The sequence below is a fragment of the Lissotriton helveticus genome, chromosome 3_1, assembly GCF_964261635.1.
Source record: "Lissotriton helveticus chromosome 3_1, aLisHel1.1, whole genome shotgun sequence".
In the NCBI taxonomy this organism is placed as follows: domain Eukaryota; kingdom Metazoa; phylum Chordata; class Amphibia; order Caudata; family Salamandridae; genus Lissotriton; species Lissotriton helveticus.
The window spans coordinates 639,622,661-639,649,839 of NC_136061.1; the positions used below are offsets into that span (position 1 = coordinate 639,622,661).

A 27,179-nucleotide genomic window follows, 5' to 3' on the forward strand; every position below is an offset into this window, starting at 1 on the left:
CCATCGGTTTCTTGGCTAGGGCAAAAATAATTGGTGAAAGAGGATATCTTTGACAACTGCATCATCCAATCTTTTACCGGGTAGACCTTCGTAAGCAGTCATCTGTCTCCCTTTCAGTAATAAAGTTAACGGTTAATTGCTTATTATTGTCCCCTGACGGAGAACCAATTGAAGGGATCTTGGTTAGATCCAATTTTATGACACCCCGAAAATCCTTTTTAATATAAGCAGTATGGAATCAGAAAATCAATGAAATTTTTGTGGGCGTCAACATGTTTTGTAATAAGAATTTATTGGTACATACATTAATTGCCAACAACTGTCCCCTAAATGTGAAGTAATCAAAGGACTGAAGTTTGCATTAATGACATACGCAAACTTTGTAGAACATAAGTAGTATGGACTTAGAAACCAATTACATTTTAGAGGGTGCATATATTTTAAGTATATATATATATCTCTGTTTTTATTAGTATGTGAGAATTATTGCACGGATAATTGTCATTGTAATGATTTTTATTATTCAAACAATAAAGAATAATACAGGGTGGACAGAAGTAAATAACACTTACCGTTTTGCTGTGCCTCTCCTCCTCACTGCTTCTCTTCTCCTCGCCCCTACCCCGCTGAACAGGAAGCAGCCAGGCTTGCAGGCTCCCCTGAGACAATCACAATACTGCAATGCAGCGTTGTGATTGGTCTGAGCACCGTGGTTCGATGCTGAGAAGGGAAGTGGGGGCCTGGGAATGTTCTACACCCAGGCTGTAGTGCAGCTTCGGTGGAGAACATGCACAGTGTGCATGAATGTTTGGCGGACCTGAGAAGGCCGGCCAAACATTTATGCGCACTTTATAGAGTGCCCACTACTTCTCCCATCCTCTGAGAGCAGAGCAGGCCCACCCGCCAAGCTGCCTTACTGCCATAGCATGAATAAAATAATATGATAATAACATTGAGTTATTATCATTTTATTTTTCCTTTATTTACCATGCTTAAAAGCAGTGCAGCGACACTCCTCCACCATGGTGGAGGAACCCCCACTATGAGTAAAGTGAGAACCATAGGAACGTCATTCCTAGTTATATCATGACACAGAAGCCTCTGTAGTACAAGCCTGCAGCAGAGGAAACACCAACTGCCAATCTTTTGAACGCTCACACATACCGACGACAGTGGAATCACCCCAATGGAGTGTTCCAAAGGGAAAAGTACAGATCACGACACACTGTCCATTAACTCCCAAACTACATGAAGAGTGTCCCTATAGGACTCATTCTACTCTACGAAAAAGGCAGTAATTGGGTGAGGAGGAGAAGAGATAGAGAAACGCCTTTGATTTAGTGGTTACCCTGCAGCCTTCTCAGCATTGCTACAAAAAACAGGAAAATTATATTTCCAATCCATCTCTCTTGCTGGGGTTAGATTGTGCCTGCTGCCCTCTGTCACCTGTGCATCTTTCCATATGGCACGGTGGCAACCATGTTAAAAAAAATAATTAAAAAATCATCCGCTGCACTGGCTGTGACCACAGCATCTGCCCTTCACTGCCCCTGGATAAGGCCCCATCAGACTCCGTTGAGTTATCTGTGCTATGATCATGATCCAAGGTTTGTTTCTGCAGTGTTCCACTGATCGCTGTCATGATGGTGCTCTGTTCCTGACAGGCTTGTTTTCTAGTATGTCGCTTGAGTTTGACAGTTGTGCTTCTCTCTTTAGTTGCCGCTTGTGTCGCATGAGATGCCCTTGAGGCGGGATCGTCTGGCTCCTGTCCCTGTTTATCTGCCCAGTGTCAAGCCACTTCAGACTTATCCAGAAAGTGGGTTCAGTCTCCAGTTATCACGTAAAGGCTGCAGGGAACAGCAACATGTATTCCAACCCTGCCTTTCTGAGTCTGCGCCTCACAGCCATGGCAGAGGGACTGTGTTGCTACACTGCAATAGTGTGTACTCAGGAATGAGCCAAATTACTCTTTCTGAGCCTTTTTGTTTCATGTTGTACACCGTTCCCACTAAGTTGGATACAGACTTGTTTCCCACTTTATTTGTTTCTTGCTGAATTTTGTGTATATTTAAGCAACAATATATTAATACACCTGTCTGGCTGAACAGCTGTAATGTATAGTACTGCTTGGGTCTATATTTATTGTTTGCTCTCATTAATCCTTGTCTAGGGACCACTGTCTTTAGAAATAATTGATTACCCAAGGTCCCTGACCAACCTTATTTGGGTTCCCTTGTGCTTCATTACTTATCTTCAAGTCTTTGGATGGCGTGAGCCCAACATTTATTTCTAACCTTGTTCAAAAGTATATACCTCCCCGTAGCCTGCGCTCAGCACATATGAATCTCTTTTTTGCACCCTCCTACAAACTGAAGCGACTAGGCGGTTGCAGGTTTGCAGTACTGGCACCTAGATTCTGGAACTCCCTTCCACGTGACATCAGAGCCTGCACTGACCTGCTGAGATTCAGAAGGCTTCTCAAGACAGGTTATTTACCCTAGCTTATGAATAAAATTCAAGCATTCAACTAAACCAACAGGGCTCTGACAAATCCTAGAGACATAGCCAAGAAACCAATTGGTGTACATGCGCTCTACATGAGATTTTTAACATAACATAACAAGGATGGAACTGATATTTGGCAGACGGCTTGGAGCCCCGCTAGAAAGCGCCCTACTCCGATAGCATTAAGTCATATCCCCCCAGCCGGGTTACTGACTTAAAGTGGTATAACTGACAAAGCGATCTTATCTAAGACTGCCTTTCCTCATAATTAACATGCTTAACACTACATGCAAGGAGAAGTGTCTTCATTGGAACACTCATTTTCCAGTGTTAGTATCCTCTTTCAAAACAGGTAACATGCATATAATACATCATTTTCCAACCGCTATTTTGAACAGGATAGGTCCTGTCTTTGGGGAAAGTCAGGCCAGATTCAAATCTATAAATGACAACAATAATGTACATCTACATTTACAGGTACGTATCCTACATTTCTTTTGTAGCAGGTTTTTAATAGATTCATATGCTTGTGTACAAACAGAAGCATTTAATAAAGACACAGCAGGCAAGCTAAGGGAATGTCTTCCTTCTACACATTTTCTTGACAGTCTTTCCCACTTGTGTGTCCACTGTCTCATCACTGTCCTGGCTGTAGTGCAGCACAGTACTTTGGGGCCTTGTTGCTAGTTTGAAGAATTCAGCACACTGTACTTTATTTCCCCATATGAAGTGTGCTGCACTCCAGCCACGTAACCATTCTCTTTTCTGTAGGTTAAGTAAACACAATTTATTAGATATCTAGCAACAGACGATTTTGAAATAGCATGCCCTTCCTGACTTCTACCATAACGTCCATGGCTTCATTGAGGTAGTTTTTGCGAACCGTGTAATGCATTGTGAGCTAGGCAGCCCACCTTGCAGCATGCATGTTCTTTGGCAGAGTGCTGTGGTTAGTGAATTTTAGGCTGAAGCTGTTGTGTGCGTTTATGTTTTTAACAATCTAAAGATGTTTTTATATGAAACATAGGGCCACATGTATCAACATTAGGAATAATGATTACCTAATTGTGATTTCCTGCGAATCACAATTAGGTAATCGCTAATCCAAATGTATGAAACACACAGAGTTTCATTTAGCAATTCCTAGAGGATCACAAATCGACCTACCTCATTGATATTAATGAGGTAGGTTGCATTTTGCGACCACCTGTGAATCTCTAAAATGAAGGGGATGAAGGCCTGGTAAGATCAGAAGATCACCATGTCCGTGATTGCTTTTCAATAAAACAATCTCCAAGGGCGAACAGATCCCTTGGACCCCTTCATATTTGCAAATGGGTTACCACCAACTTGAAATTGGTGGTAAAATGTGAATGTTTTGCGACCGCATTCAGTGTCACAAAACATCCCAACATACCGCAGCAATTCGGTTTTTGGCAGGAGCCCCTACACATGCCCCTTCAAAAAACCAAATCGCAAACCCATTTTGCAATCCTGTAACAGGTCACCAAATCGCAAAATAGGGTTCGATGCATGGGAAAAGCCTTTTTTTGTCTTCGTAAATAGGCCGATTCTGTGAATCGGCCTGGTTCCGAACTCAAAATTGCTTGATACATGTGGCCCTCGGTCACTTACCTGTAACATGATTTCTCCAGCATTGATATATTTCATAGACTCACATGTTTTTAATTAGTTTCTGTCATTAGGCTGGGAATCCTTGATGCCTACAACATAGCAGGATAAAGGGAGCAGATAAATCTCTGCCCACGGAACATATAAGTTCAAAAGTAACACATTTAATACAAGGGCCCATCCACCAGATTGTTAGGGCATTTCTGCTGATGTCAAAAAGGTAAACAGTCTCCAAACTGTGGCTCGAAGACAAATATAAAACCTCTTAAAAGCACTTCCAAAAGAATGCACAGATTTCAACATCATTTTCAACTGGCCACTTACATGGCTCACTAAGGTACATTATACATTTGGTGGTTCTTTAGTAGAACAACAGTTATGCCAGACATATATGGAAAGTGACACTTACGTTAACATATTGAACTGAGACCCTGTGAGTTACCTGTTTGCAAAGTTTATTTTTTAAGACCTCTTTTAAATGCTGTTTTCCTAACCAAACTGCGATTTGTCGACATGCTATTTTAGGTACAGATAGATTTGGTCCCCTCCTCACCCACTGTCCCTTTAAAAACCAAATTATTCATCTCATGTAAAATATAATGCCATTCATAAGCTTGCCCACCTGCTGTGACCCAAGAACTGTCTCCGTTAGACACCTGTCCCACGACACACCTCTCATCATCCCAATGTTTCTGGATTCAAAGACAAAAAATCTGACTGAAATTAATCCATCAGAGGTTTGCAGGTGGTTTCAGATTTGTTCTCACACCACACAGGTCATGTGTAAACAGTTCCATGACCAAGAGCGTCCACGGTCTCCTTGACAACTGTGTGGAGTCCGGTGCATATGGTTTCTTCCAGTAGCCAATAATTCTTGCTCTGCTGCCACAAGCATTTGCAATCTCACTGTCCATGTGCACACAATGGGAGTCCATCCCACTGCGTTGGACGGATGCCCAGAATCATAATCAATAGCTCCTGATGGATTGGGAGCCATCTTCCTCATGCGGCGGAACACTTTTCAGTATTTTCCAGTCTCCGGCACGATCACCAAACATGCTGTGCCGTTCCCTCCATACCACACTCCCTCCAACGATAACAGTTGAACATAGTTTTCTACTATTTTTGCCTACTATGAACACTATGTGTAGTCTTGGGGATAGCTTCCCATAGTTCCTCCCAGGATTCCTGTGTTATTAAATTCCCCATCGCCCACTGTTGCATGTAAGGCTATTTATGGTTATCAGGTGTGGTAGTGATGGTGAAATAGGTGGAAGAAACCAGGCCTCTGCTGGTTTCATAATGCATGAAAAGCTTTTCAAACGCTGTGATGTCCCTAATTCATGCATTCTTATTTTGAGGGGCAAATACCCCGTGTCCGAGCTGAAAGTATCTGTCTCTCTCTTCTCCAGCCTCGTATTTCCTTTTACTTTATCGAAACAATTTAACTTCTGGCTATAGAATATATCACCCAAAATGCATTATTTATGTATCTCCTCTGCCATTTTGCAAACTGCTTCTTATCCAAGGACGGGGTGCAATCTGGTTTACCATGTAGGGTAGTAAACTGGGAAGGTAAGGTGGTAAATTCATCTGTTTTAGTAGGAGTGTTCTATTTTTCCATAACTGTCTTGATTATATCTGATGCATATGAAGCAATTGGTCTTACACGTGTGGGTAATCTTAAAACATCCGAGGAGGGGGCCTACCAAACATCCTCCATTTCATGTAGTACGGCCATTTTTGCTTAGTTTCTCGGAGGGACCATTCGAATGTAACCCAACTTCAACCTGCACTGACCAGCCTTCAGGGAAATACGGGGTTTGCTTGTTTGTCATATAAGCTTATTGCAAGCGTTTTGTAGGAGTACTAGCTCCTCTTTAGGCATAGTCTCAGAGAGAACCTAATTAGATTAAACAACCATTTACGCATAAGCATGAATTTTTTCAAAAGCTTAAAATAGACCAAGACGAATTGGATGTAAATGCTAAGTCAGGGCAATAAAAAAACCTAGCACATGCTAAAATACCAATAATGCAATGGCAATAAAGAATTTTATTCTGCCTGTAAGTGGCTTCGTGTTGCAAGATACCGCTGGTATCCTATTGGCCCAGATGTCTGCTTCATAGACCATGACACACCATCTACGAAACAAGTCAGATGAATGTCCTCTTTGAACAGAGTCCAAAGGCAAAATCTCAAACACTTGAGGAGAAACTGGTGCTGAAGCTGAGCTATTGCCGGCTGTGTTAGAGAACTAACACCTGCCCCCATACATGGGCTGTAGAGCTTGGGTGAGAAGCTCATGATGACTGAAAACCATACAAACAGGGCCATACTAAGGCCTGTAAAATGACTATGCACCGTGGTCTGCCCTTGACCTTTTGAACTTCATAAATAGGGTAATTAGGACAAAGCCCAGCACAAACCTTACCGACCAATTCAGCATTTGACATTTCCTATAAAACTGGGATCGCAGTCCATCCAGAAAGCAACATCTTGAATTGTTTTCAGAATAATTGTATAAAAGTCCACGTTAAGTCTCTCCCAAGCATAAAAGGTTTAATGCTTTGGTTGTAATCTGTGAGATGAGTACAGTCACATGCCAGGCTAAGCACTCCTGCGAAGTAAGAGACTCAGAAGTACACATCCTAGAAGTCGACCATTCACACAGTTCATTGCTAGCTGACAGCTGTGGGGAATGAGTGCCCCTTTCTTAATTTCTGATGCAGAAAAGGACTATGTTTTTGTTAGTGAAGATGATTTACAAATAGGACTTCAAAGGTGGAGGGAAACACTTGAGGTCGAGGAAAAAATCTTTTAACTCCATCAATATTATGAGGAGGGATGTATAAGATGCCACAAAGCAATAATGGGGAGTTCCAGAAGCAGCCTCCAACCCATGTGTCCACTGCGATGGAGATCTGCAGAGGCAGATGGGGAACCATGCAGACAGTTCTGAAACTTGTGCCCACTTTATCACAGATGGCATTAGAGATACAGGTGTTGGTTCTTTCTCACTGATTGTCGAGCATCTGGTCTTGGTGCCCCACTAGGTCTCAAATGCAGCCTGACTTTGGTATGGTCCTGAATTAGGGGACCTGATTTCCAGAAGGCTCTCAATCTATTTAGCTGAAAAGAAGCTGCACACTAGGAAGATGTTTAACATATCTGTAATGAATGTCATTTTTTCAATGGAGGGAATGCTCACGCCAGACTAATGTCACAAATACCCACCATGAACTGAGAGTTTGTGATGTTTTCACAAAGGGATTTGAGAAGTTCAGTGAGAACCTAGTTGGTGAGAGCTCGAAGAAGAACCGCCATCTTTGAGGCAACCAGTTGTCTGGAAACTACCCAATAATCAGACAGGTTTAGCAACAGACCATTTGCAGCTGCAGAAAGGTTTCTACATAAGTTAATACTTTGTAAGAACTCACAGGGCCGTGTTGATCTGTAGGAGCATACACTATTTTCTTAAAAACACATGGGACTTCATGATTCAAATGTTAATGCTAAGACATTTAACTTACAGTTAGTTGTGCAAGAGTATTTATTAGTTCTATATTAAATTGCCACTCTAAGAAGTGGCTCATGCTGGAGAATTCCGATCTTCTTGAGAAATCTCTCACTGACACCTGTTTCACTTCTATGTCAGTTTTTCTGATGTATTGCTTCATGGTGGTTGTTAAATCATACACGTTTGTCACCTCATCCAATAGAGGTGCTGTTCTGTAACATAATTGATTTCTACCAATCTCACTCTTTCTTTTTTTACTTACTGCTACAGATAAGTGGTAACTTCTTCTGTCCTTATTCCACCATTTCAAGCTACATATTTTTGTAAACATTCAACTGAGCTATTCATACATTAAGTTCACTTAGTACAAGCATTTACTTTTTTGGCGACTTTTTGTATTAACTGGGGTGAATGTCCAGGGTCAACAGGATTAGTTTAATTCTCAGAATATTTTACAATTCTGTTCTACCATTACAGATCTGATGGGAAAAATACTTCTTTAAATTTCGTACTATAACACAGGTTACCTTTGACTAACTCCCAAAGTGATTGGGACATCCATTTTGTAATCCTTTGTATTTCTGTGATGTTAAATCTCAGAGTAAACCTGTATGTGGGAAATGTTTTGCTTTTTTAAAGATATTGATCCTAGCCAATTTCAAGATGCCCCTAAATCTCAGTTCTGACTTAAAACATTCTGTGATTCTAATCCAGATATAGCTTCCTTGGTGTAAATTATTCACCTTCAAGAACTTCGCTGCTTAAATTCACCTTACTGCAACCTTGATACTGCAACCAAATGGTTAGGGTGATATTGTAACCCTTCCAAGACACAAGTAGTAGACACTAAGGGCCTTATTTATGAAGGCCTTGCGCCGCCGGTGCGTCACTTTTTCCCATGTTAATAAATGACGCACCGGTGGCGCAAGGCCTTCATGAATCTGCCCCTAAATCACTAGAACCATTTCAGACTGTATGAAATTGTGTCAATCCCACCTATTCTGGAAACACCTCAGAAGAGACAGCATATTTCAGTTTATTTATCTAATATAATTTTAGCAATTCAGTCTGAGATTATGATTCATAAATGTCATGGAGCTCAGTTTAAGCCAAGCCCCACAACCAATCGGGGAATACAAGGCAAATATTCTCTAAACTCTCAATTGATGGTGTTGTTTTGATTATATGCTGAAATTTGTTTTTCATTTTGAATGACTGTTTTCAAACATTTGCTATTTAATTGAACAATTATATTTTTTGTAATGTGTGCAGTTTATACCGCAATTCCACTTGACATTGTTTTGTATGCACTGAGTCATCATAATGCTCTAGGCTTTCTTAGCCTTTTATAGGAGGTAAGACTACTTCTGTTATTTTGTTGGCACTTGAACTAAGTGTGAAACTTGTGGATTTATGTTAAATTAGTTATCATTTTAGGTCTGCTGCTTTAAGTGTCACAGAGTAGGACCCCCTTTACGTTATCTGCAGGGGTCGAAACGTGGACGTCATGCTTCTCGAACACTATTAGGTCACTAGCACGTTTAATGGATCAATTGGCATTTTTTGCCTTGAGTGTTCTTTCACCTTTACCATACATGCACTTTTGAGTATCACTAGAGTCCTGCAACAGCATATTTTGCACATATATACATCACTCTTGAGGTATTGTTTATATATCGATTCTTACACTTTTGTTTACTAAAACTGCAAGATTTCTCATGTGTTTGCAGTCGTTTCCAGCTCTGAGTTATGAGCCTTTGAATATACTTCAGTCTGTATCTCTGTTGACACCATTCTCTACTGTTAAACCTTTAACTACATTAAACATTTATTTGTAAGGCCTTCCCTACAAGCCCATCTTTTTTCTTTTGAAGATACAACTGGTTATCGTTCCTTTTCCTTGACAACATGTTATTGACCTATAAACACTTTTAAGTGCCTGACTGTCTAATACGAGCGTGCCAACATTTAAAAAAAGAAAATAGTATAACACTGTAATTTTAAGTCAATAAAGCTGTCAAACAGTGTACCAACCCGCCCCAAAACCTGCCGATCTCACAGTTGCAACACTATCAAATTCTTCTTCATGGAGGAAAGCAACAAAATCAGATTTAACATCACCCATTTATCACTGTAATTCACAATATCACCTGTACCCAGATGCCACACCACTAGCTGACCGTTTTTCTATACTATCTCCCACGCAAACCTCTCCAACATTCTGAACTCAAAGCCACTTCCGAAAACCTGATGGGCGTCTTTCCTCCATCATCAAATCTCTGCAGGGAGTAGCCCTCACACCCCTTTCTCTAAACTTTCAATGCTTCTCTAACCCAAGGCATCTTCTTGAGCAGCCTGAAGAACGGATAGACCCCCCCCCTGCAGTAAAAGCCTATACTAGATCCAGCCAACGATATCAGTCTCCACCCTATAACCCAACTCCCATTTGTTGGAAAAATAATCCGAAAGGCTATAGGGGTGCATCCACAAGAATAATCTACTCCATGTCTATCTACTGGGGTTCAGACTACGCTGTAGCATTAAAATAGCTATGGTACAAGTAGTAAACAACGCGATCTTCCAAAAATTACCCTTGCCATCTAGTTCTGCTCAACCTCTCTGCAGCTTTCGGCAACGTCAACCATCTAGCACTAAGCAACACTCTGCAAACTTGCATGGGTTTCACTGGCACACTCCTACAATGGTTCATCAGTCAACAGAAACTCGTTCACATAGGAAATACCATGTCCCAGACACTTCCGGTCTTCAGAATAGTCCCTCCATAATTATCAAAATGTATGTGGAATCCCTCAGAGCAATCCTAGGAGACAGCAATATCAAGATCCACCTGTATGTTGAATCATGTAACTCTGTCTCAAAATCTTCGCAACCAATGACATACAGAGATACATAATCTGCCTCAAACACATGCAAACCTCGATATCAATTACCTGACGCTAAAGTCCACGAGGATTTAATTCATCCAATTTTACAACAACACCATATGTTCTCTGATTCAGTCAGGACTCTCCAACTCAAACCAACTGGCTTCATATTCCCAGTGGCAGAACCGGACACATCCCTTGGACTCACCCTCGACTCAAAATTCTCACTCAGAGGACATATTGTCAAAAAGACCTAACCAGCTTGGTTCCAACTCTATCTACGACAAAAAAGTTAAAGATTTTTACCCAGGAAAATATTTGAAAACAACAGTTCAAGCATTACGCCTCTCTCACCTAGCTGGAGGCAAACCCCTGCTCAACGGCATGCCAAAGACCACCATCACTTCCTTGAAAGAAACCCTTCACCCAGTGGCACTGCTCATCAAAAGACTAAAGAAAACTAACCACATCACCCTTCTACTAAAAGATCTGCGCTAGCACCCCCTGCCGGCCTGGATCATCTGTACGATCAGCTGCACCAACAGACCAAGATCCCCTCCATCATCAGAACAGAAACAACCCTCTACAATTCAGCAAACTGAAATGCGCCTTTTTGTGAAACACTACTTCAGACAAGCTGCTTTTCATCCCTTCCACAAACTCTGCCTCGCACCCACTTCACAATATCAGCCACACAGGAGCATGCAAACTGTACAAAGCTCTGTCGCTAGCCCGCTAGGTTTGTGCTTTAGAAATACCAAAACAAACACACACGAATCACCCAGGAGGCTGTTTCTGAAGCAGTTTTCTATTTTTTGTTACAGCTGAAATACGTCTTTTAACTTTGATAAATATATCTTAGCAGAAAGCATGGTACACTAAAGAAACATTATCTTGGACAAAGTGCCATCCTCAAAAATTCCTTTCTATAAACATATTTTAGTCAAGTGCAGGCTTGCCTACACCCGCATTATGCAAAACCAGTGGCAGTGCCAATACTGGGTTACGTCTGATGAGAGGCTGCAGTGTTGATCTTGAGTATAGTTATATTTGCAAGTAGCTCTTGACACCACTGATCAAGAGAACCACCTTGGTCGTATAAGGAATATAGACTATGCAAGATGGTGGGTCACCAGATTCTATATTCTCCTAGTATTCTCTTATTTAATAATCCTGCATTGCTATGTGATGACCGAGGCATTGATGAAATTATCGCTTGCTAAACATGGCACAGCTGAGATGATACATCTATTTTTGGAGAAAAGATTTATAACACCACAACAATTCCAGGACAAAGGACCAACAAATACTTTAAACATATTCCTATATCATAGATTACGGCAAACTATGAGAAAATACAACCCACAGTTCCCACAGGAACATACAGTGTGTATACCATCACCAAGCTACTCACATTGACATACTACAAAGTTTCACACACATGTAATGTAACACTGAATGAACACTTGTTTTGTCGCATCCCGGCTATGGAATTGTGGGAGAAATATTTGGGAGACCTATGGAACATTGGAAATGGGTATATTGCTGTGCACAGATAGGAGATAATGTCTATGGAGAACAGCCATTACAACGCGGGGATTACCCCTCACTACCATTACAACGCGGGGATTACAACGAAAGTCGTTACAACGACTTTCGCTGGAGGGCTCTATCGGATAGGGAATAGTTTAATTTATTATCCAACACCTTCCCTACTGTCAACGTGGGCTGGAGATGTAATAGAAAATAAAACTATTCCACTATCCAGCGCCCTCCAGCGAAAGTCGTTGTAACGACTTTCGTTGTAATCCCCGCGTTGTAATGGCATGCGGGGTAAAAGCCCGCGTTGAATGACATACAACCATGTCTATGAATCACAAACATAATTAATGAACAAGTTACTTACCTTTGGTAAAGCCTTATCTAGTAGAGAGTCTAAATAGCCACAGATTCCTTATCGAAGAATTATCTCCAGGCATCAGACTGGATCCGGAAATGTTTGAATAGTACCTTTGCGAGCTGGTAGGTGGCATTGCTCTGCTCCACATCAGCTGCACTGGATGCGATGTGCGTGCTGCCTGTATAGGCACCACTTTAGAGCACTGACATGTTTCTTTTCATGACTTCCCATGCCAAAGGTGCAGAGACACAAAGAATACTGATGCACTGGTGTGCAGTGCTGTGGGCCTCAGAAGGTAACCCTATACAGAAATCAGTTCGCAGAGTGGGGAGGATGGGAAGGTTGGTAAGGAATCTGCAGCTAGATAGTCTCTACCAAATAAGGCATTACTGGAAGTAAGTAACTTGTCTATCTGATAGAGACTTCTAGCAGCAGATTACTTACCTTAGACTAGATACCCAAGCAATACCTTCATGAAGTGGGTCTGTGAGCCGATTCGTCCAAAAAGTCCAGGAGCACCAAACAGGTAAGATGCACATCATGACGGACCTGATTGTCCAGACAGTAATGTTTGATGAACATGTGCAGTGACACCCATGTTACTGCCTGGCAGACGCCCAGGACAGGGACTCTGTCAGCTAACGCAGTAGTCACAGCCTTGGTTCTGTTGGAATGAGCCTGTAAGCCCTCAGGGGGTTGGTTTTTGGCAAATGCATATGAGATTTTTATGCAGAGCACCATCCATCATCAGATGGTTTGTTTCTGCACAGACTTTTGTGTCTTTGCCTCGACATACCCAACAAACAGTTGATCGCCACCGGAAAGTCTTTGGGTTGATCAAAGTAGAACAGCAAAGCTCAGTTTGTGTCCAAGCGTTAAATCTCTCCTATTCCTTAGAAGGGTGAGGCGGAGCAGTGAGGTTGTAAAATGGTGTCACAACCTTTGGAAGGAAGGAGCCACAGGTCCTCAGAACCAATTTGTATGAATGGAAAGTTGTGTAAGGAGGGTGCATAGGGTGCTTGCAGTTCGCTGACCTTCCTGGTCAATTGTATGACAGAAAAGCTGTTTTGATGATGAGAAGGCAAAGTGGGTAGTTGTGCAGGGGCTCAAAAAATGTTGAGATCAGATTGAGATCCCTTTGGGGCATGATAAATGGTTTTGGAGAGAACAGAAGTTGATGTCCCATATTAAAAATAGTCACAACTGGTGATTTAAACAAAGAAGGTTGGTCCGGCAACTGCAAGAAAGCAGAGATGGCGAACAAATTACATTTAACAGTGCCCACAGCAGAGTCCTGCTGGGACAGAGAAAGAACAAACGACAACATTTGGGAGAGGGGTGCAGAAAGAGGGTCAAGGTTGTTGGCGGCACACCACGTTGCAAATTTGTCCCAACAGCAGGCAGTCTGTCTTGGTGGAGGGACGCCTGGCTGAGGTATAACATCAAAGACTTCAGGAGGAAGGTCAAAGGCTGCAAAGTGTTACCACTCAATCTCCATTCATTAAGGCAGAGGGTACGCAAGTTTGGGTGCGAGACACTGTCCTTTGGCTGCAACAGAAGATCCTCACAAAGGGGTGCCCTGATGCTCAAGTGCAGGACCCCAGACTCTCTGTGCCTGATCCCGAGCCACAAGAATGATTGGGCCCTGCCCATTGAAATCTATGGGCAGGATTGATATTGGCAGAAAGGCATACAAGAGGCCAGAGTTCCACTCGAGATGAAAAGTGTCTCAGAGCAAGAGCAGCCTTCAAAACTCCAGTGTGCAGAACTGCTGACATTGTGCGTACTCTATGCTGGCGAACAGAACTAACCAAACTCTCCCAATCTTGAAAGAGACCTTGAACTAAATCTGGAAGGAGATGCGATTCGTGATCTGCTCGGCATTGGCAGCTGAGTTTGTCCTCATTTGCGTTCAGAGAGCCCAAGTGTTGAATCAGCAGGGAAATGCCCTGATTTTCTAGCAATATCCTGAGGTGCAGGACCTCTTGACAAAGGGTTCATGACAGCACCTTGTTTGTTGCAGTTCCACATGGCAGTGCTGTTGTCCCTGAACACCTGAAACAGCCTTCCCTTGATTAAAGGAAGAAAGGCTTTCAATGCCAACCAGATTGCCTGAAGCTCCAACAAGTTAATGTGGAGCCCGGACTTTGAATGTCAGAGACCAGAGTCCTCTGATTTCTGCCTCTGCCGGGTGGTCTCACGAGCCCAGGAGTGACGTATATGTCACTTCAGTCACCTCTAGTTGTTTATCAGCAACCATTGTAGGTATTTTTCAAATCCATCCAAGATCTGTACCAGGTCGAAGTGTTTCCCCTGATGCTGCACCCACTAAAACTTCAGGTCCCATTGCAGAGCCCAGAAATACCAATTAGCATGTTTCACTAGCAGGATACAGACACTCATGAAGCCCAACAGCTTCAGAGTCAGTGCCAAGAAAATCAAGGATAGAGCCTGAAACACCAGAGTCATAACCTGAATATCCTGGGCTTGTCATTTGGGGGAATAGGTCAAACTGCACTGTGTCCAGAACAACTCCAATGAAAGGGATAATCTGAGAGGGAGTCAGTTGTGACTTTGGCACATTTATAGTGAAAACCAGAGAACGCAGGAGGCCCACTGTAGTTTGGAGGTGGGAGACGACTCCCTGGTGCAAACCCGCCTTCAACAGACAAACGTCCAGGTGGGTGAAGTCTGGAACCCCTGACCTCCACAGATGTGCTGCCACCACCGCTATTACCTTGGTAAACACCTGAGGGGTGCTGGGAAGGCCAAAAGGGAGCATAGTGAACTGCAGGGGCTCATGGCCCACCATGAACGGCAGGTAACGTTTGTGGGCAGGCAGGGCGGGGACAAGGAAATATGCATCCTGCAAGTTTAATGGTATCATACAGTCTCAATGGTTGAGGGCAGACAGGAGATGAGGTGAGCATCTTGAACTTCTTCTTCAGGAAGAAGTTGAGAAGGTAGCGGTCTAGAATAGGACAGAGGCCTCTGTCTTTTTTGGGCAGCAGAAAGAAGGCGGGACCATGACCTACTTCTGATGCTGGTACCCTCTAAATGGCCCTTTTTTACCAAAAACACTATCTGACAGCATATACAGATGATCTTCCGTCAGCCGGTTTTAAGTGGGTGGTATGGGTTGGCAGAGAGGGGGCTCTGGAAAGGAGATGGAGTAGCCCCTCTGGACGATTAGTAAAGACCACTTCTATGATGTTATGGACTGCCAATAGGGCAGGTAATGGCAGATCCTACCCCCAATGAGTCCCTGTACTGGTATAAGGGCAGACTAAAGAGGTTTTGAGGCTGCTGCTGCCAGGGGGGTGGTTGCCAGGCTCCACTCGTGGCTGGTGTTCCTACATGGTTTGTGGGAACCATGTCTGCAGCCACAAAATGGCTAAGAAGTCTCCTGACCTTGGTGGCTGGGTTGCAAAAGATGTGGTTGGTAGCTTTTCCCGTAGCCACAGAATGGAAAAAAGGCAGACTGGGGTTGGCCACAGTGTGAAGAGAGCCCAAGACAGTGTTCCAGTGAGGTGTTTAACCCACTGACATCCATCAGTTCCTTATACCAGTTGTTCTCTGGTTCATCAAGGAGGTGAAGGACATCAAACCCCTCCCAAACGTCTTCCTCTTGAGGCCTAGCAAAAAAAAGGCACTGGCTCTGACTTGGAGGGCATGGTACTGGCAAGAGTTGATGCCGATACGGCTCAGAATCGATGTCGGTAATGACGATGGGGTTGGCGTGGCTGCTGGGCTTCGGCGATTCCAGGAACAACAGCACTGGATCAAGCTCAGTGGAAGATCACAGTAGTGTGAGAGGAGTTGCTCAGGATCTGACAATGATCCATGGAGTCTGACTGGTGCTGAGGGTAAACCTGCCGGCGGGAATCCAGTAGATGCTCGTCTTGAACCTGTGGGGCACGGAGGTGCTCTAGGGGTTAGTCCGCCTAAATATGAGGTCCATGGACTCAAAACATGTTGAGTTGGGTGGGAGTAGATCCAGAAAACTCTGAGAGATGCGGAAAGGGCCTTGGCACAGGCACTGCAGAGAAACGAGGCCTCGAGCGGTGCTGTGGTTCCTGTGCCTCATCTGATGACTTGGACAGGCGCAGAGAGATTGAAGAACACTTTTTTGACTTCTTGCGCTTGTGGGACTCACCCAAAGATTTACACTGGGACGATAATCATCAAAAGCGGCACTGTGAGTGGTCCCGGGACCTTCCATGTCACTGGGATCAAGAGCGCCACAGGGTAGTCCCACATCGGGCAGCAAGGAGCTTCAGGGAATGTTTTCTCAGTGCCTTTGGGTTCATGACACAGCAGTTCTTGTAAACCTTCGTGTATTGGTCCTGCTCTAAGCACCACAAACACAGCAAGTGTGGGTCTGTCACAGACATCTGCCTGTTACAGGCACCACAGGGTTTCAAACCCATTGGTGTTTTGGGTGACATCCCTCACCCAACAGGAATCTTTAGGGACTTTTGGCATGAATCTCGGGTTGGTCCATGAAATAACACTGGCTTTGGTGAAGTGAAGGTATGGCTTCTTGATTTTAAACACCTATTATTCTCAGACATTCCTTACTGAGGTGAGAGCGAGCAGAAGCACAGTTTTCCTCAAAAAGAATTTCAGATGCTCTATATGTATGTGTTTGAAAGGAAGCAGCATGAGTTGACTCAATGCTGTGTTTAACGCCCATGAAAATGGGGGGATGCCTCATTGAAGGAAAGTTTTCCATCCATTGTTTTAAAATTCTCTGTGTGAATAAAGATGACAAAGAGTTTTCTGGCTTTTAGATTCTGAAATTTGAAGCCAAGTGAACCCTGACTGATGAACATTTGAGCCTACTCTTGGCTGGTTTTAGCAAGTATGATAGTAATTGATTGGGTCGCATGGAGATGGGGTTAGGGCTCTTATCATTGCCCCATGTACATAATTATTTTGAACTTAGCATCGTAATTCTTTGTTGGAGATGGCTTATGCTCTTGGGTGTCTCCATATTCTGATGAAATATTCAGGTGAGCATACTCTTAAGTTATCAGCAACCATGCAGTCAGGCTCACTGGTTTGAGGTAGGTCTGCGGAATAGTTCTGTTGTATCTGGATGGAGCATGGAATGATGATGAAACTGGATCAGTTGGTACACAGAGAGCCTCAGAAGGTCGTTGTACCAATATTGATGATGACTTTCCTGAGCAATCATAACTGGGGAACAGTGATCTGATTTAGCCTTCAACAGTATCCTGGGAATGAGGGGAAATGGATGAAAAGCATAAGGAAAGTATTTTGTCTAAGGGCCAGATGTAGGAAGCCTAATTCCCGTCGGTAACGGACGAAATTACTGAATTTCGGACGTTACCCACCGGAATTAGGCTTTTCATATGTAGGGGCCTAAATTAAGGATTCTGTTATTTACCGAATCGGTAACTTAAGGAATCGGTAAATTACCGAATCCTGATATGTAGGGAGCACTCAAATAAGTTATTTTCCCATTTTAGGATTCGTTATTTACCAACAATTACAAGTTGGTGGTAAATTTCGAAAACACTGAGAAATGCAAATGTATGCAAATAATAACAGTGCCATGTGGCAGACATACATGCCCTTAGGGTATGTATGTCTGCCACATGTGCACCCATACACAATTCAGGGGTGCCACAGGGTGTGAAAGTGACACCCTGCCACCCTTCAATGTTTCCCACCTTTTACCGAATCTGTATTTACCGATTCGGTAATTCCCATTCATTCCTATGGGCCTTAAGGCCCATAGGAATGAATGGAAATACCGAATCGGTATATTTACCAAATTTTACAGATTCGGTCAAATTTACCGATTGGATACCTACATTTCATTTACCGATTCTAAAATACCGAATCGGTATTATTCGGTATTTTAGAATCGGTAAATGCTGATTATCTACATCTGGCCCTAGGTCTTTTAAAGGGCTTTGCCCCCAAACCTCGGTTAATGGAACCTGCTAGTGTAGTACCAGCATTTCTTGTTTTTTCAGTTGGTGAACAGATCATCGGTAGTCGGCCTCACTTTTGAAAGACTTATTCCCCTTGGTCCGGGTGGAGTTTCAGCTTCTGGCAACCAGACAAAGTGCGACTGAGTGCATTTATTGGATCATTTTGCATCCTGGAATTTGTTCCACTACAAGCTTGACCTCACTGATGATTCCCCTGTCTCACAGCACGTGTGCCTCTTCCAATTAAGAGCTTGAGCTCACTAACAGGTCTTGCATGCAGCACCACATCCTTCCAGAGAAGCATCTGTTGTCACAATTATCCTGTTTGGTCAAGATTGGAATGAGGGACTGCTTTGCGGTTTGATGGGAACCTCCACCACAGCACAGCTTGGTTGAGCTGTCTGGTGAGTTTCATCTTGTCACTATCATTTCCTGCTGAACAGGTCTCATCCAAAGCCTACATAAAGGAATCAGGCTGATGGAAAATTACTTGAAAACTAAGAGAGATTTGACTATCCTGGCAGGCACCTTTTTTCATGAGCAAATTCCTTACCTATGAGCTGAAGTTTTGTTACTCTTTCTTCCAAGGGGAAAACATTTCCCATTTGAGTACTAAGGATTGCCCCAAGGAACTGCAAGACAGATGGCAGACTTATTAGTGTTCAAGGTCAGTTCAAGTTCTTGGAATAGGCATAAGCAGGAGGCTATGGAGAACAAGCATCTTCCTTTGATGGCGTCTTGACTCCGTCATACTCATATACTTTGTGACCTTGTCTTCGAAGGTAGGCAGCTACTAGTGCCACACACTTTTTAAAGATCCAAAGTGCAGACAGAAGTCCAAATGAATGGATCCTGAAATATTATTGCTGCCCTGCCACTGAAAGTAGCGGGTACTGCCTGTGATTTGGATGTATAGGGACATTGAAATATGCATCCTGTGGATCCAGAGAAGTGAGGTTTTCCCTTAGGAAGCATCAGAAGATCTTCCTTAAGGGTTACCATTCAGAATTATTATTGTTGCAGGACTTTGTTACATTTTTGCATATACAGAATTTGCTTACACAGGCCTAATCTTTTTCTTCAATAAAAATAATCTAGAGAAAAATTGTTGATTTCCTTGGAATCTTTTCCATGGTATCTAAGAGTATCTTGCAATATCTTTCTCCTGCAAGTGCAAATGGTTTTCCTTTCTGGGCAGAAGTTATTGTATACACTTTTTAAAGATCCAAAGTGCAGACAGAAGTCCAAATGAATGGATCCTGAAATATTATTGCTGCCCTGCCACTGAAAGTAGCGGGTACTGCCTGTGATTTGGATGTATAGGGACATTGAAATATGCATCCTGTGGATCCAGAGAAGTGAGGTTTTCCCTTAGGAAGCATCAGAAGATCTTCCTTAAGGGTTACCATTCAGAATTATTATTGTTCCAGGACTTTGTTACATTTTTGCATATACAGAATTTGCTTACACAGGCCTAATCTTTTTCTTCAATAAAAATAATCTAGAGAAAAATTGTTGATTTCCTTGGAATCTTTTCCATGGTATCTAAGAGTATCTTGCAATATCTTTCTCCTGCAAGTGCAAATGGTTTTCCTTTCTGGGCAGAAGTTATTGTATACACTGCATTATTTTCACCATCCATCGACCTGTAGTTATTCATTTCTATTAAGGAGAAAATAGCAGGGATTCTTTGCTGGGCTGGGGCATGTGTAGGAGTGGAGATTGAAGCTCTCCTCTTCTTTGCCTTTGTCTGCTGGGACTGGATTGTCCTGATGTGCATCTTTGATCACAGCACAACTGTGTTGGAGGATAGTGAGGTCTTCATTGGCCGCGTTATTGGGAGAAGCCCCTCTTTAAACCTTTGGTCGCCTTGAACCACAAAAAGTAATAGAAGCTGGCCACCCGAACTGTAAAACACCTAGGGAGCGTGCAGTGTCCATATCAGTCTCAGGTAAGCAATCTGCCATTCTCAGGATGAATATCGTCATCCCACTCATCATGTCTATCATCATCATCATCATCCTATTATTCCCCAAACTGTTTGCCTTTTTCTTCCATATATGACCTATTGTCCGAGTCAGATGTGTTCTGTTGCGTATGTCGCTAGGAGGGAGTGGAACAGGGTAATGAACTGATTCTAGTTTTATGGGAACACACAGGGATGGGAAAAGAGCGCTCTTCATTCGCAGAAGGGGTGGTTGTGGAGGTTTTGGCATCCGAAGAGGCGGAGGTGGCTTGGGTGTTGTGGGTGCTGAAGATGTGTGAAAATAACCTCTGGAATGTGTCCAAAGTCAATTATAATGAAGCCATGAATGCCACACGGCATCATAGTTGGGTCCTTGTATGGACGGGGTGGGTAAGGCTGATCATTACTGCTCAGGTGGGCTGTGAAGGATTGAGACTCATAATCAGACTCCTGTTGATACTTCTTCTCAGAGCTCGTCCTCAAATTTAGGAAGGTAACCTACATCCAACTTTACAGGATTTTAGGCTGCATCTGACACCTGAACCTAGTTGCTGTCAATGGCTTCCAGTTCTGAATCAAGTGTATGTATCAGCTGATGTGTAGATATCTTCAGTAATGAGAACATTAACGATTTGAAAATAATTCCTGTTGATGACGGAGTCTACATCAAGTTTGGCAACACTGTCAGAGGATACACTGTCACTGTCAAAGGGATTAACAGTGCCTTCATCTGTGTCTTCCTGCTTGTTGATGACAGGCACTGCCTGTAGACTTCACTGGTGAGGTGCCTGTCAACAGAAAGGTGTTCAACAAAAGGAGCCTTTCTCATCAATGATATATCTTTATTTTTCAATGACTTCGGAGGCATGCCCCGACTGGATGTCAGAAGCCCTAGAATTTGAAGCAATTATCTATACAGTTTGTTCTTTGCCTATTTTTGTGCTTTTTCTGAAGTAGGGGCCATATGTATCAAAATTCGCATTTGCGATTCTCAAATAGGGATTTTTTGCGAATCGCTATTTGAGAATCGCAAAATGCTATGTATGTAGGATTTGCAATAAATTTTCAAAATCCTACATATTCCTTAATTGCGAATCTCAAATTGCGATTCACAATTAAGGAATACCTCCCCATTCATTCCTATGGGCATAGAGGCCCATAGGACTGAATGGGAAGACATTCTTAATTTGCGATTCGCAATTAGCGAATCGCAATTTGAGAATGCAATTTCAAGGGTGCAAAGGTGTCAAAAGGACATCCTGTTGCACCCCTAAAATAAGCATGGGCACATACATGCCCTGAGGGCATGTATGAGCTTCACATTGCACTTTGAATTTTTTTTTTAAAAAGTGCATTTTTCAAAGAAATCGCAAATTATCACCAACTTGAAGTTAGTGGTAATTTGCGACTCCTTGAGGACAAATTGCACTTTTTTGGTGCTTCTTACATTGCATTTAAGGAATCGCAAAATTTGCGATTCCTTATTTTGCACACAGATTTGCCTCATACATACCACAAAGCAGAATTACGATCGCAAATGCCGAAATTCTGTGAATTTCGGCATCTGTGATCGCAATTTTGCTTGATACATATGGCCCAAAGCTTTTTCTGATGGTTAATTGAGGAGATAGGTATAAGGTATAGAAGGAGACTACAAGTGTCACCTTTGTGGAAGTGCCTTGTGTGTCACTTTTCAATGAATTGTACAACAGTGGAGGTGGCAGCCCTTTAGACAGGGTAATTCTGTTCCTTTTCTTCAAGTAAACAGCCAATCTACTTTCCTTGTCCTTAAGTATCTTTGAAGGGAAGCTCTTACAGATATGGCAGCAAGACACTTTATGGTTGGGATAGAGGCAATAAATACACTTAATAAGAGAATCATTATCGTACATCTTCCTTTGTACGCAGTCCAAGGGTACTTGACGAGAATGGTTGTCTTCTTTTCAGCCACAGTGGGAGTTGGCGACAGCTGCCAGTCCTCCTCGATCATTACTGAGGCAAACATCCCAAAAATCTAAAAACCTCCTCAGAGAGCTCAAATTAAAGCTGGATGAAGTCCAGGGAGGATTAAATATCTGTACCTGTTACTCTGGAAAGGCTAGGAGAAGAGATGAGGCTTTATGAGCTAGTCCGGATCGGGGCTCATGTGGTATGGTGACTCAGTCCCTACATACTGACGTTCTTTGATCCCAGGCATAGTTCTGTTCCCAAACAGAATCCCTGCAACAGGGGAAGTAGGGGAGCTCAGTAGAGGCAGACATGCTACTAAACAAACATGATTGTTGAGGTCTATGATAATTTTAACACAGTTTATCGCTATTTAAAATTATCTGGGGTTCCATGCTGGATGACGAGGCTGATTCAAGCATATCAATATGTGAAAGATCTACTGCTAGAGAACCTGAAACTATCAGTTCTCCGTCTGTGCATTTCAAAGAAATGAAGGGAAAATTAAGAGTATGTGTTTGTTTTGTTGCTGAGAGTAACTTTGGTGAATTCAAGCAGATACATTCTTGAGCCCTTATACAGTGCAGGTAAAAAAGAAAGAGCAGGAAAAATCCTAGAAATATCTTCCTGCAGTAGAACATCTGACCATTGGAGTTTGTGTTTATTAGCCAATCACAGCACCAAAAGATTATGCCAAGACAACAGTTGGGCTCAGCAAAAAATTAACAACACTATATATCACAGTTCGCTTTTGGCACAACAGTAAGAATTATGAGAAGGTAAACCTACTAGCTTGGCGTTCCGTATCCTTTTGTTCGGGTAAATCCAACGGACACTGCAACAACCAGTGCTGGCAAACCTTGAAGAGGGGAAAAGCAAGTGAGTTTGAGGAGGTGTGTGTAAGAGGCATTGTATGGGAGGCCAGATGAAAGAAAGAAAATCTGAAAAGTTAACAAGCAATAGAGAAGACATAGTGAAGACTGTAATATGTGCTATTTTTTTAAACTGTTAATGTGTCACATATAAAGGCCACCACTGCACAAAGGAAAGCACATGTATTCCTGTTTGCACATCTCTTCCCTCCAATGGTTCATCTCTTTTAGTACTGTTTTCTCTTTCCTTCTCTTCTTTATATCTGCCTTCCTCAGGCTCATGTGTCTTTTTTTCTGACGCCAATCCCTGTCAATCACATGTTACATTTGTCCCTCATATCGAAAATCTTTCTGCTCACTCTCTTATCAAGAGTTGTGAGGTAAAATGAAGAGGCCTTGTCATCTTGTTTACTCACTATGTTCTGTCTCATCTCATTTTAATATCTCTGCTCAGTTTCTGTCACTTATCTCTCATGCATCTCTCGTCTTTTCCCTATCTATTCCTGCTATGGTCACATCCTTCTCTTGTTTTTCTTGTGTTTCCTCCTATACACACCCCAAATTTTCCTTCTCTGTATTTAATTTCCTTGTCTTTTTTGTCATTCATCTACAGTATGCATTTTTTCTATTGTGTAACTCCTTTCTGGTCTTCCTTTTTCATTTTATTTTTATAGGGGGATTGCCCATGTTTATGGATAGAAACAAAAAAGCTTATTTAACTTTGATGCATAAAGGAAGGATGGGATGGAAGAAAAAAATAGATACAACTACAAAGCAACAAAAAAAGGGAAGAAGATTCAAGAGGTTCGGGAACAGGTGATGGAAGAGAGAAAGGAGCTTTTTTAGAGAAAGAAGGAAGAAATTCTACATTTAGAGCTATGATGGTACTAATATGAAAAGTTGTGTTACCTGGTTGGACTTATACCAGATTTAAAAAGAGTAATTAATTACAGCCCTTCTTTAATAGTGCAAACAAACAAGCCAATCTGTTATGAGCCGAAATGGTATTCTGTTGTCTCCTACTGTTTGGTATAATGCATCCTCACAATTGATGCTCTCTTCCCTGCTGCTCAGCCAGAGTGTGAGGTCATTGGATTGCTTAGAGTGTTGGTGTTTTGATGAATGTCAGTTGGTGTGAATGGGCTGAGCAGCGAGAATGCTGCCACTGGTGGGGCATTACACAGGAATATACCACCTTACTTATAACCTACAACTTAAGACATAACTTAAAAAATGAACCTGCAATCATATCTACATGACCTGACTTTGTAACAGCACTGGTGATGATTGGAGGAAGTGAAAATGAACTAAACCTACTGAAGAAACTAAGAGGAAGACCTATCTATACTACTATTATAAAGAGAGAACACAAACCTTTGAGCCAGGTAAACTCTGGAACCACAGCGCCAATCCACACACCCGATACATCGTTGTAATCCTCAAGGTGTGCAGATGGACATAGGCTATATAAATTAAAAATAAATACGTTATTAAAAAATATGAGTTAAAAAAAAAAGTAGTCCCTTCTGAAGTAGCGACGTGCGTGCTGACATCAGGAGTGGCGTGCACGCGAGGAGCGGCGTACAGGAGCGGCGGAGATCAGTGCGGGGAGGAGCGGTGGAGATCAGCGCGGGGAGGAGCAGTGACGAGGAGCGGCAGAGATCAGGGGAGCAGCGGACATGACCGGCGGAGAGGATCGGCGGGCAGACAGTGAGGAGCGGCGGCGGGGAGGAGCAGTCAGCGGCGGATGAAGTAGGGTGCCAAGTTACTAGTCAGCAACGTGAGGGAGGAGCGGCGGTGGGGAGGAGCGGTGAGCGAGCCACAGGTAAAGGAGGAAAAACAAACGTGTGCAGGAAAAAGTAACGTGGGCAGGTTAACAGGAGGAAAAACAAACATGTGCAGGTGACAAAAGCGTACAAAGTGGAGCGGGGAGAAAACGGGCCATTACAGGACAAAAAAGTGAAACGGGGCATTACAGGAGAAAAAAAAGTGACGTTGGCAGAGACGTGGGCAGGTTAACAGGAGGAAAAACAAACGTGTGCAGGGGACAAAAGCATACAAAGTGGAGCGGGTAGCAAACGGGGTATTACAGGACGAAAAAGTGAAACGGGGCATTACAGGAGGAAAAAGTGACGTGGGCAGTGACGTGGGCAGGTTAACAGGAGGAAAAACAAACGTGTGCAGGGGACAAAAGCATACAAAGTGGAGTGGGTAGCTAATGCGGCATAACAGGACGAAAAAGTGACGTGGCAAGTGACGTGGGCAGGTACAAAACGGGGCATTACAGCAGGAAAAAGTGACGTGACCAGTGAGGTGGGCAGGTTACACAAGGGAAGGCGGGGGCCCTGAGCCATAATTGCTCCCGGACAACGTCGGGACGGGCTGCTAGTTGAAAATATATTAAAGCTAGAAGGAAACAGAACATCCCTGGGAGCCCCGCCAGTGTTGTTTACACTGGACAGCTCAAAGGCAAGTGTAACTCTGGGTGCGTATATGGTATTTAAATGGATTGGCAGCATTTAGGTGAATTTGCTGCGTTCAATTGGAATGGAGTGGCAGCGATGAATTGGAGTGAACTTGCAGCGTATAGTAATACGAAGCGGCAATGGGGTAAAAGTGTACTGATGAAATCGACTCTTCTTCTGGAGATCTGTGTGAAAAGTGGTGAAGGGGCGCATTGTGCTGCGAGTCAACCTGAATTTCGCAGTAGCAAATGTGGGGCTGGGGCACAAGACTGGTAAGCCGCAGCTTTATTTGATGTGGTTTTTTGGGAGCCCTCATGACTGTTGTCCCCAAGACCTTTTCGTGCCCCTGAAAGTTCGGGAACACGTGTATCTATTTGGTGCAGAGCGCATGTCCCCTTACCAATGAAGTGAGAGGCTGCCATTTGATGCTGCATTTGAATTCACCACAAGACTGCTTTGCCCGAGCAGAGGAGAGTGAAGGTTTCTCTTGAGAGGGGTGGTCATGGCCGCGTGCAAACGAGCAAGCCGAGTACTGTGATCAGGGCCGGACTGGCCATAGCGGGCACCGGGCAATCCCCCGTTGTGCCGCACGGGTGGGGGCCGGTTTTGGGCTCCTGTGGGCCGTTTCTGCAGCATAGCTGCAAAATCGGCCCCTGTACCAAAATCGGACGAAAACCGGCCCAAGCAAAGAGCTTGGCGCGCACTGCCAATAACCCCCCCCCCTGAGTGTGGGGGGGGGGGGGCGAGCACTTTGCCAGGGCCGGTTGTTGTCCCCAGTCCGGCCCTGACTGTGATGTCAGTTGGGACAGTCTACACTGACAACTGTGCACCTTATCCGACATCACAAAAAGAAAAAAATACTAGAGTGCGAGCAGCGTCATGGAGTGTAGCCACATCGCATACAGCCCACCTCATAGCAATAGTAGAAGACTAGAAGGTGACCAGCTTAGCCGTAAGTATCATACAGCCAGCTGTGTGTCAGGCAGTGCGTGTAGTCAGAGTAAGCAGTGTGTGTCATCGTAGGTGCACAGCTAGGAAGTGCGTGTGCCTCTACAATTGTTGCAGGCAAATGAGCCCGGTGTACACCATACCCTGATTTAATGTGAAGTGGCACATTTAACGGCCGGTGAGTGACTATGGCAGTACTATTCCTGGTGGCAAGTTTTATTATCTGGATGACGGGAAGTTAACAATGTGGCTGGCAGGTGCTATAACATTATTTTGTGAGGACGGTTAGTGGCCTGGAGGTGAAATTTGTGCAACAGTGGAACTAGTTAGTTGCAGCAACATTAGGACTTCTTCATGTCAGTTCATTAAGAAATGTGCACATACACGAGAGCGGTGTCCAGGGTATGATGTTCGGGGGAGAGGTCACTCATCGGAGTGAGGGTTTCTTCGGGTTTTACCAGAGTATATTATTAATGCCATGCTGTATTCTCTTCCCGGTTCTGTTCTGTATGCAGAAGTGGGTGTGTCTGTTGAAGGTTTGAGCCCTGGTCCTGTGTGAATGCAGTAGAGGGT

General features: G+C 43.4%; 1 protein-coding gene across 1 annotated transcript in view; it reads right to left on the reverse strand.

The window, feature by feature from the left end:
• Positions 1 to 27,179, reverse strand: part of ADGRB2 (adhesion G protein-coupled receptor B2) — a 1,067,283-nt gene that overhangs the window by 174,664 nt on the left and 865,440 nt on the right. The window contains exon 19 of the mRNA XM_078680649.1: positions 23,111 to 23,180. Within this exon, the coding sequence (XP_078536775.1) occupies positions 23,111 to 23,180 (70 nt within the window). The remainder of the gene's footprint in view (positions 1 to 23,110; positions 23,181 to 27,179) is intronic.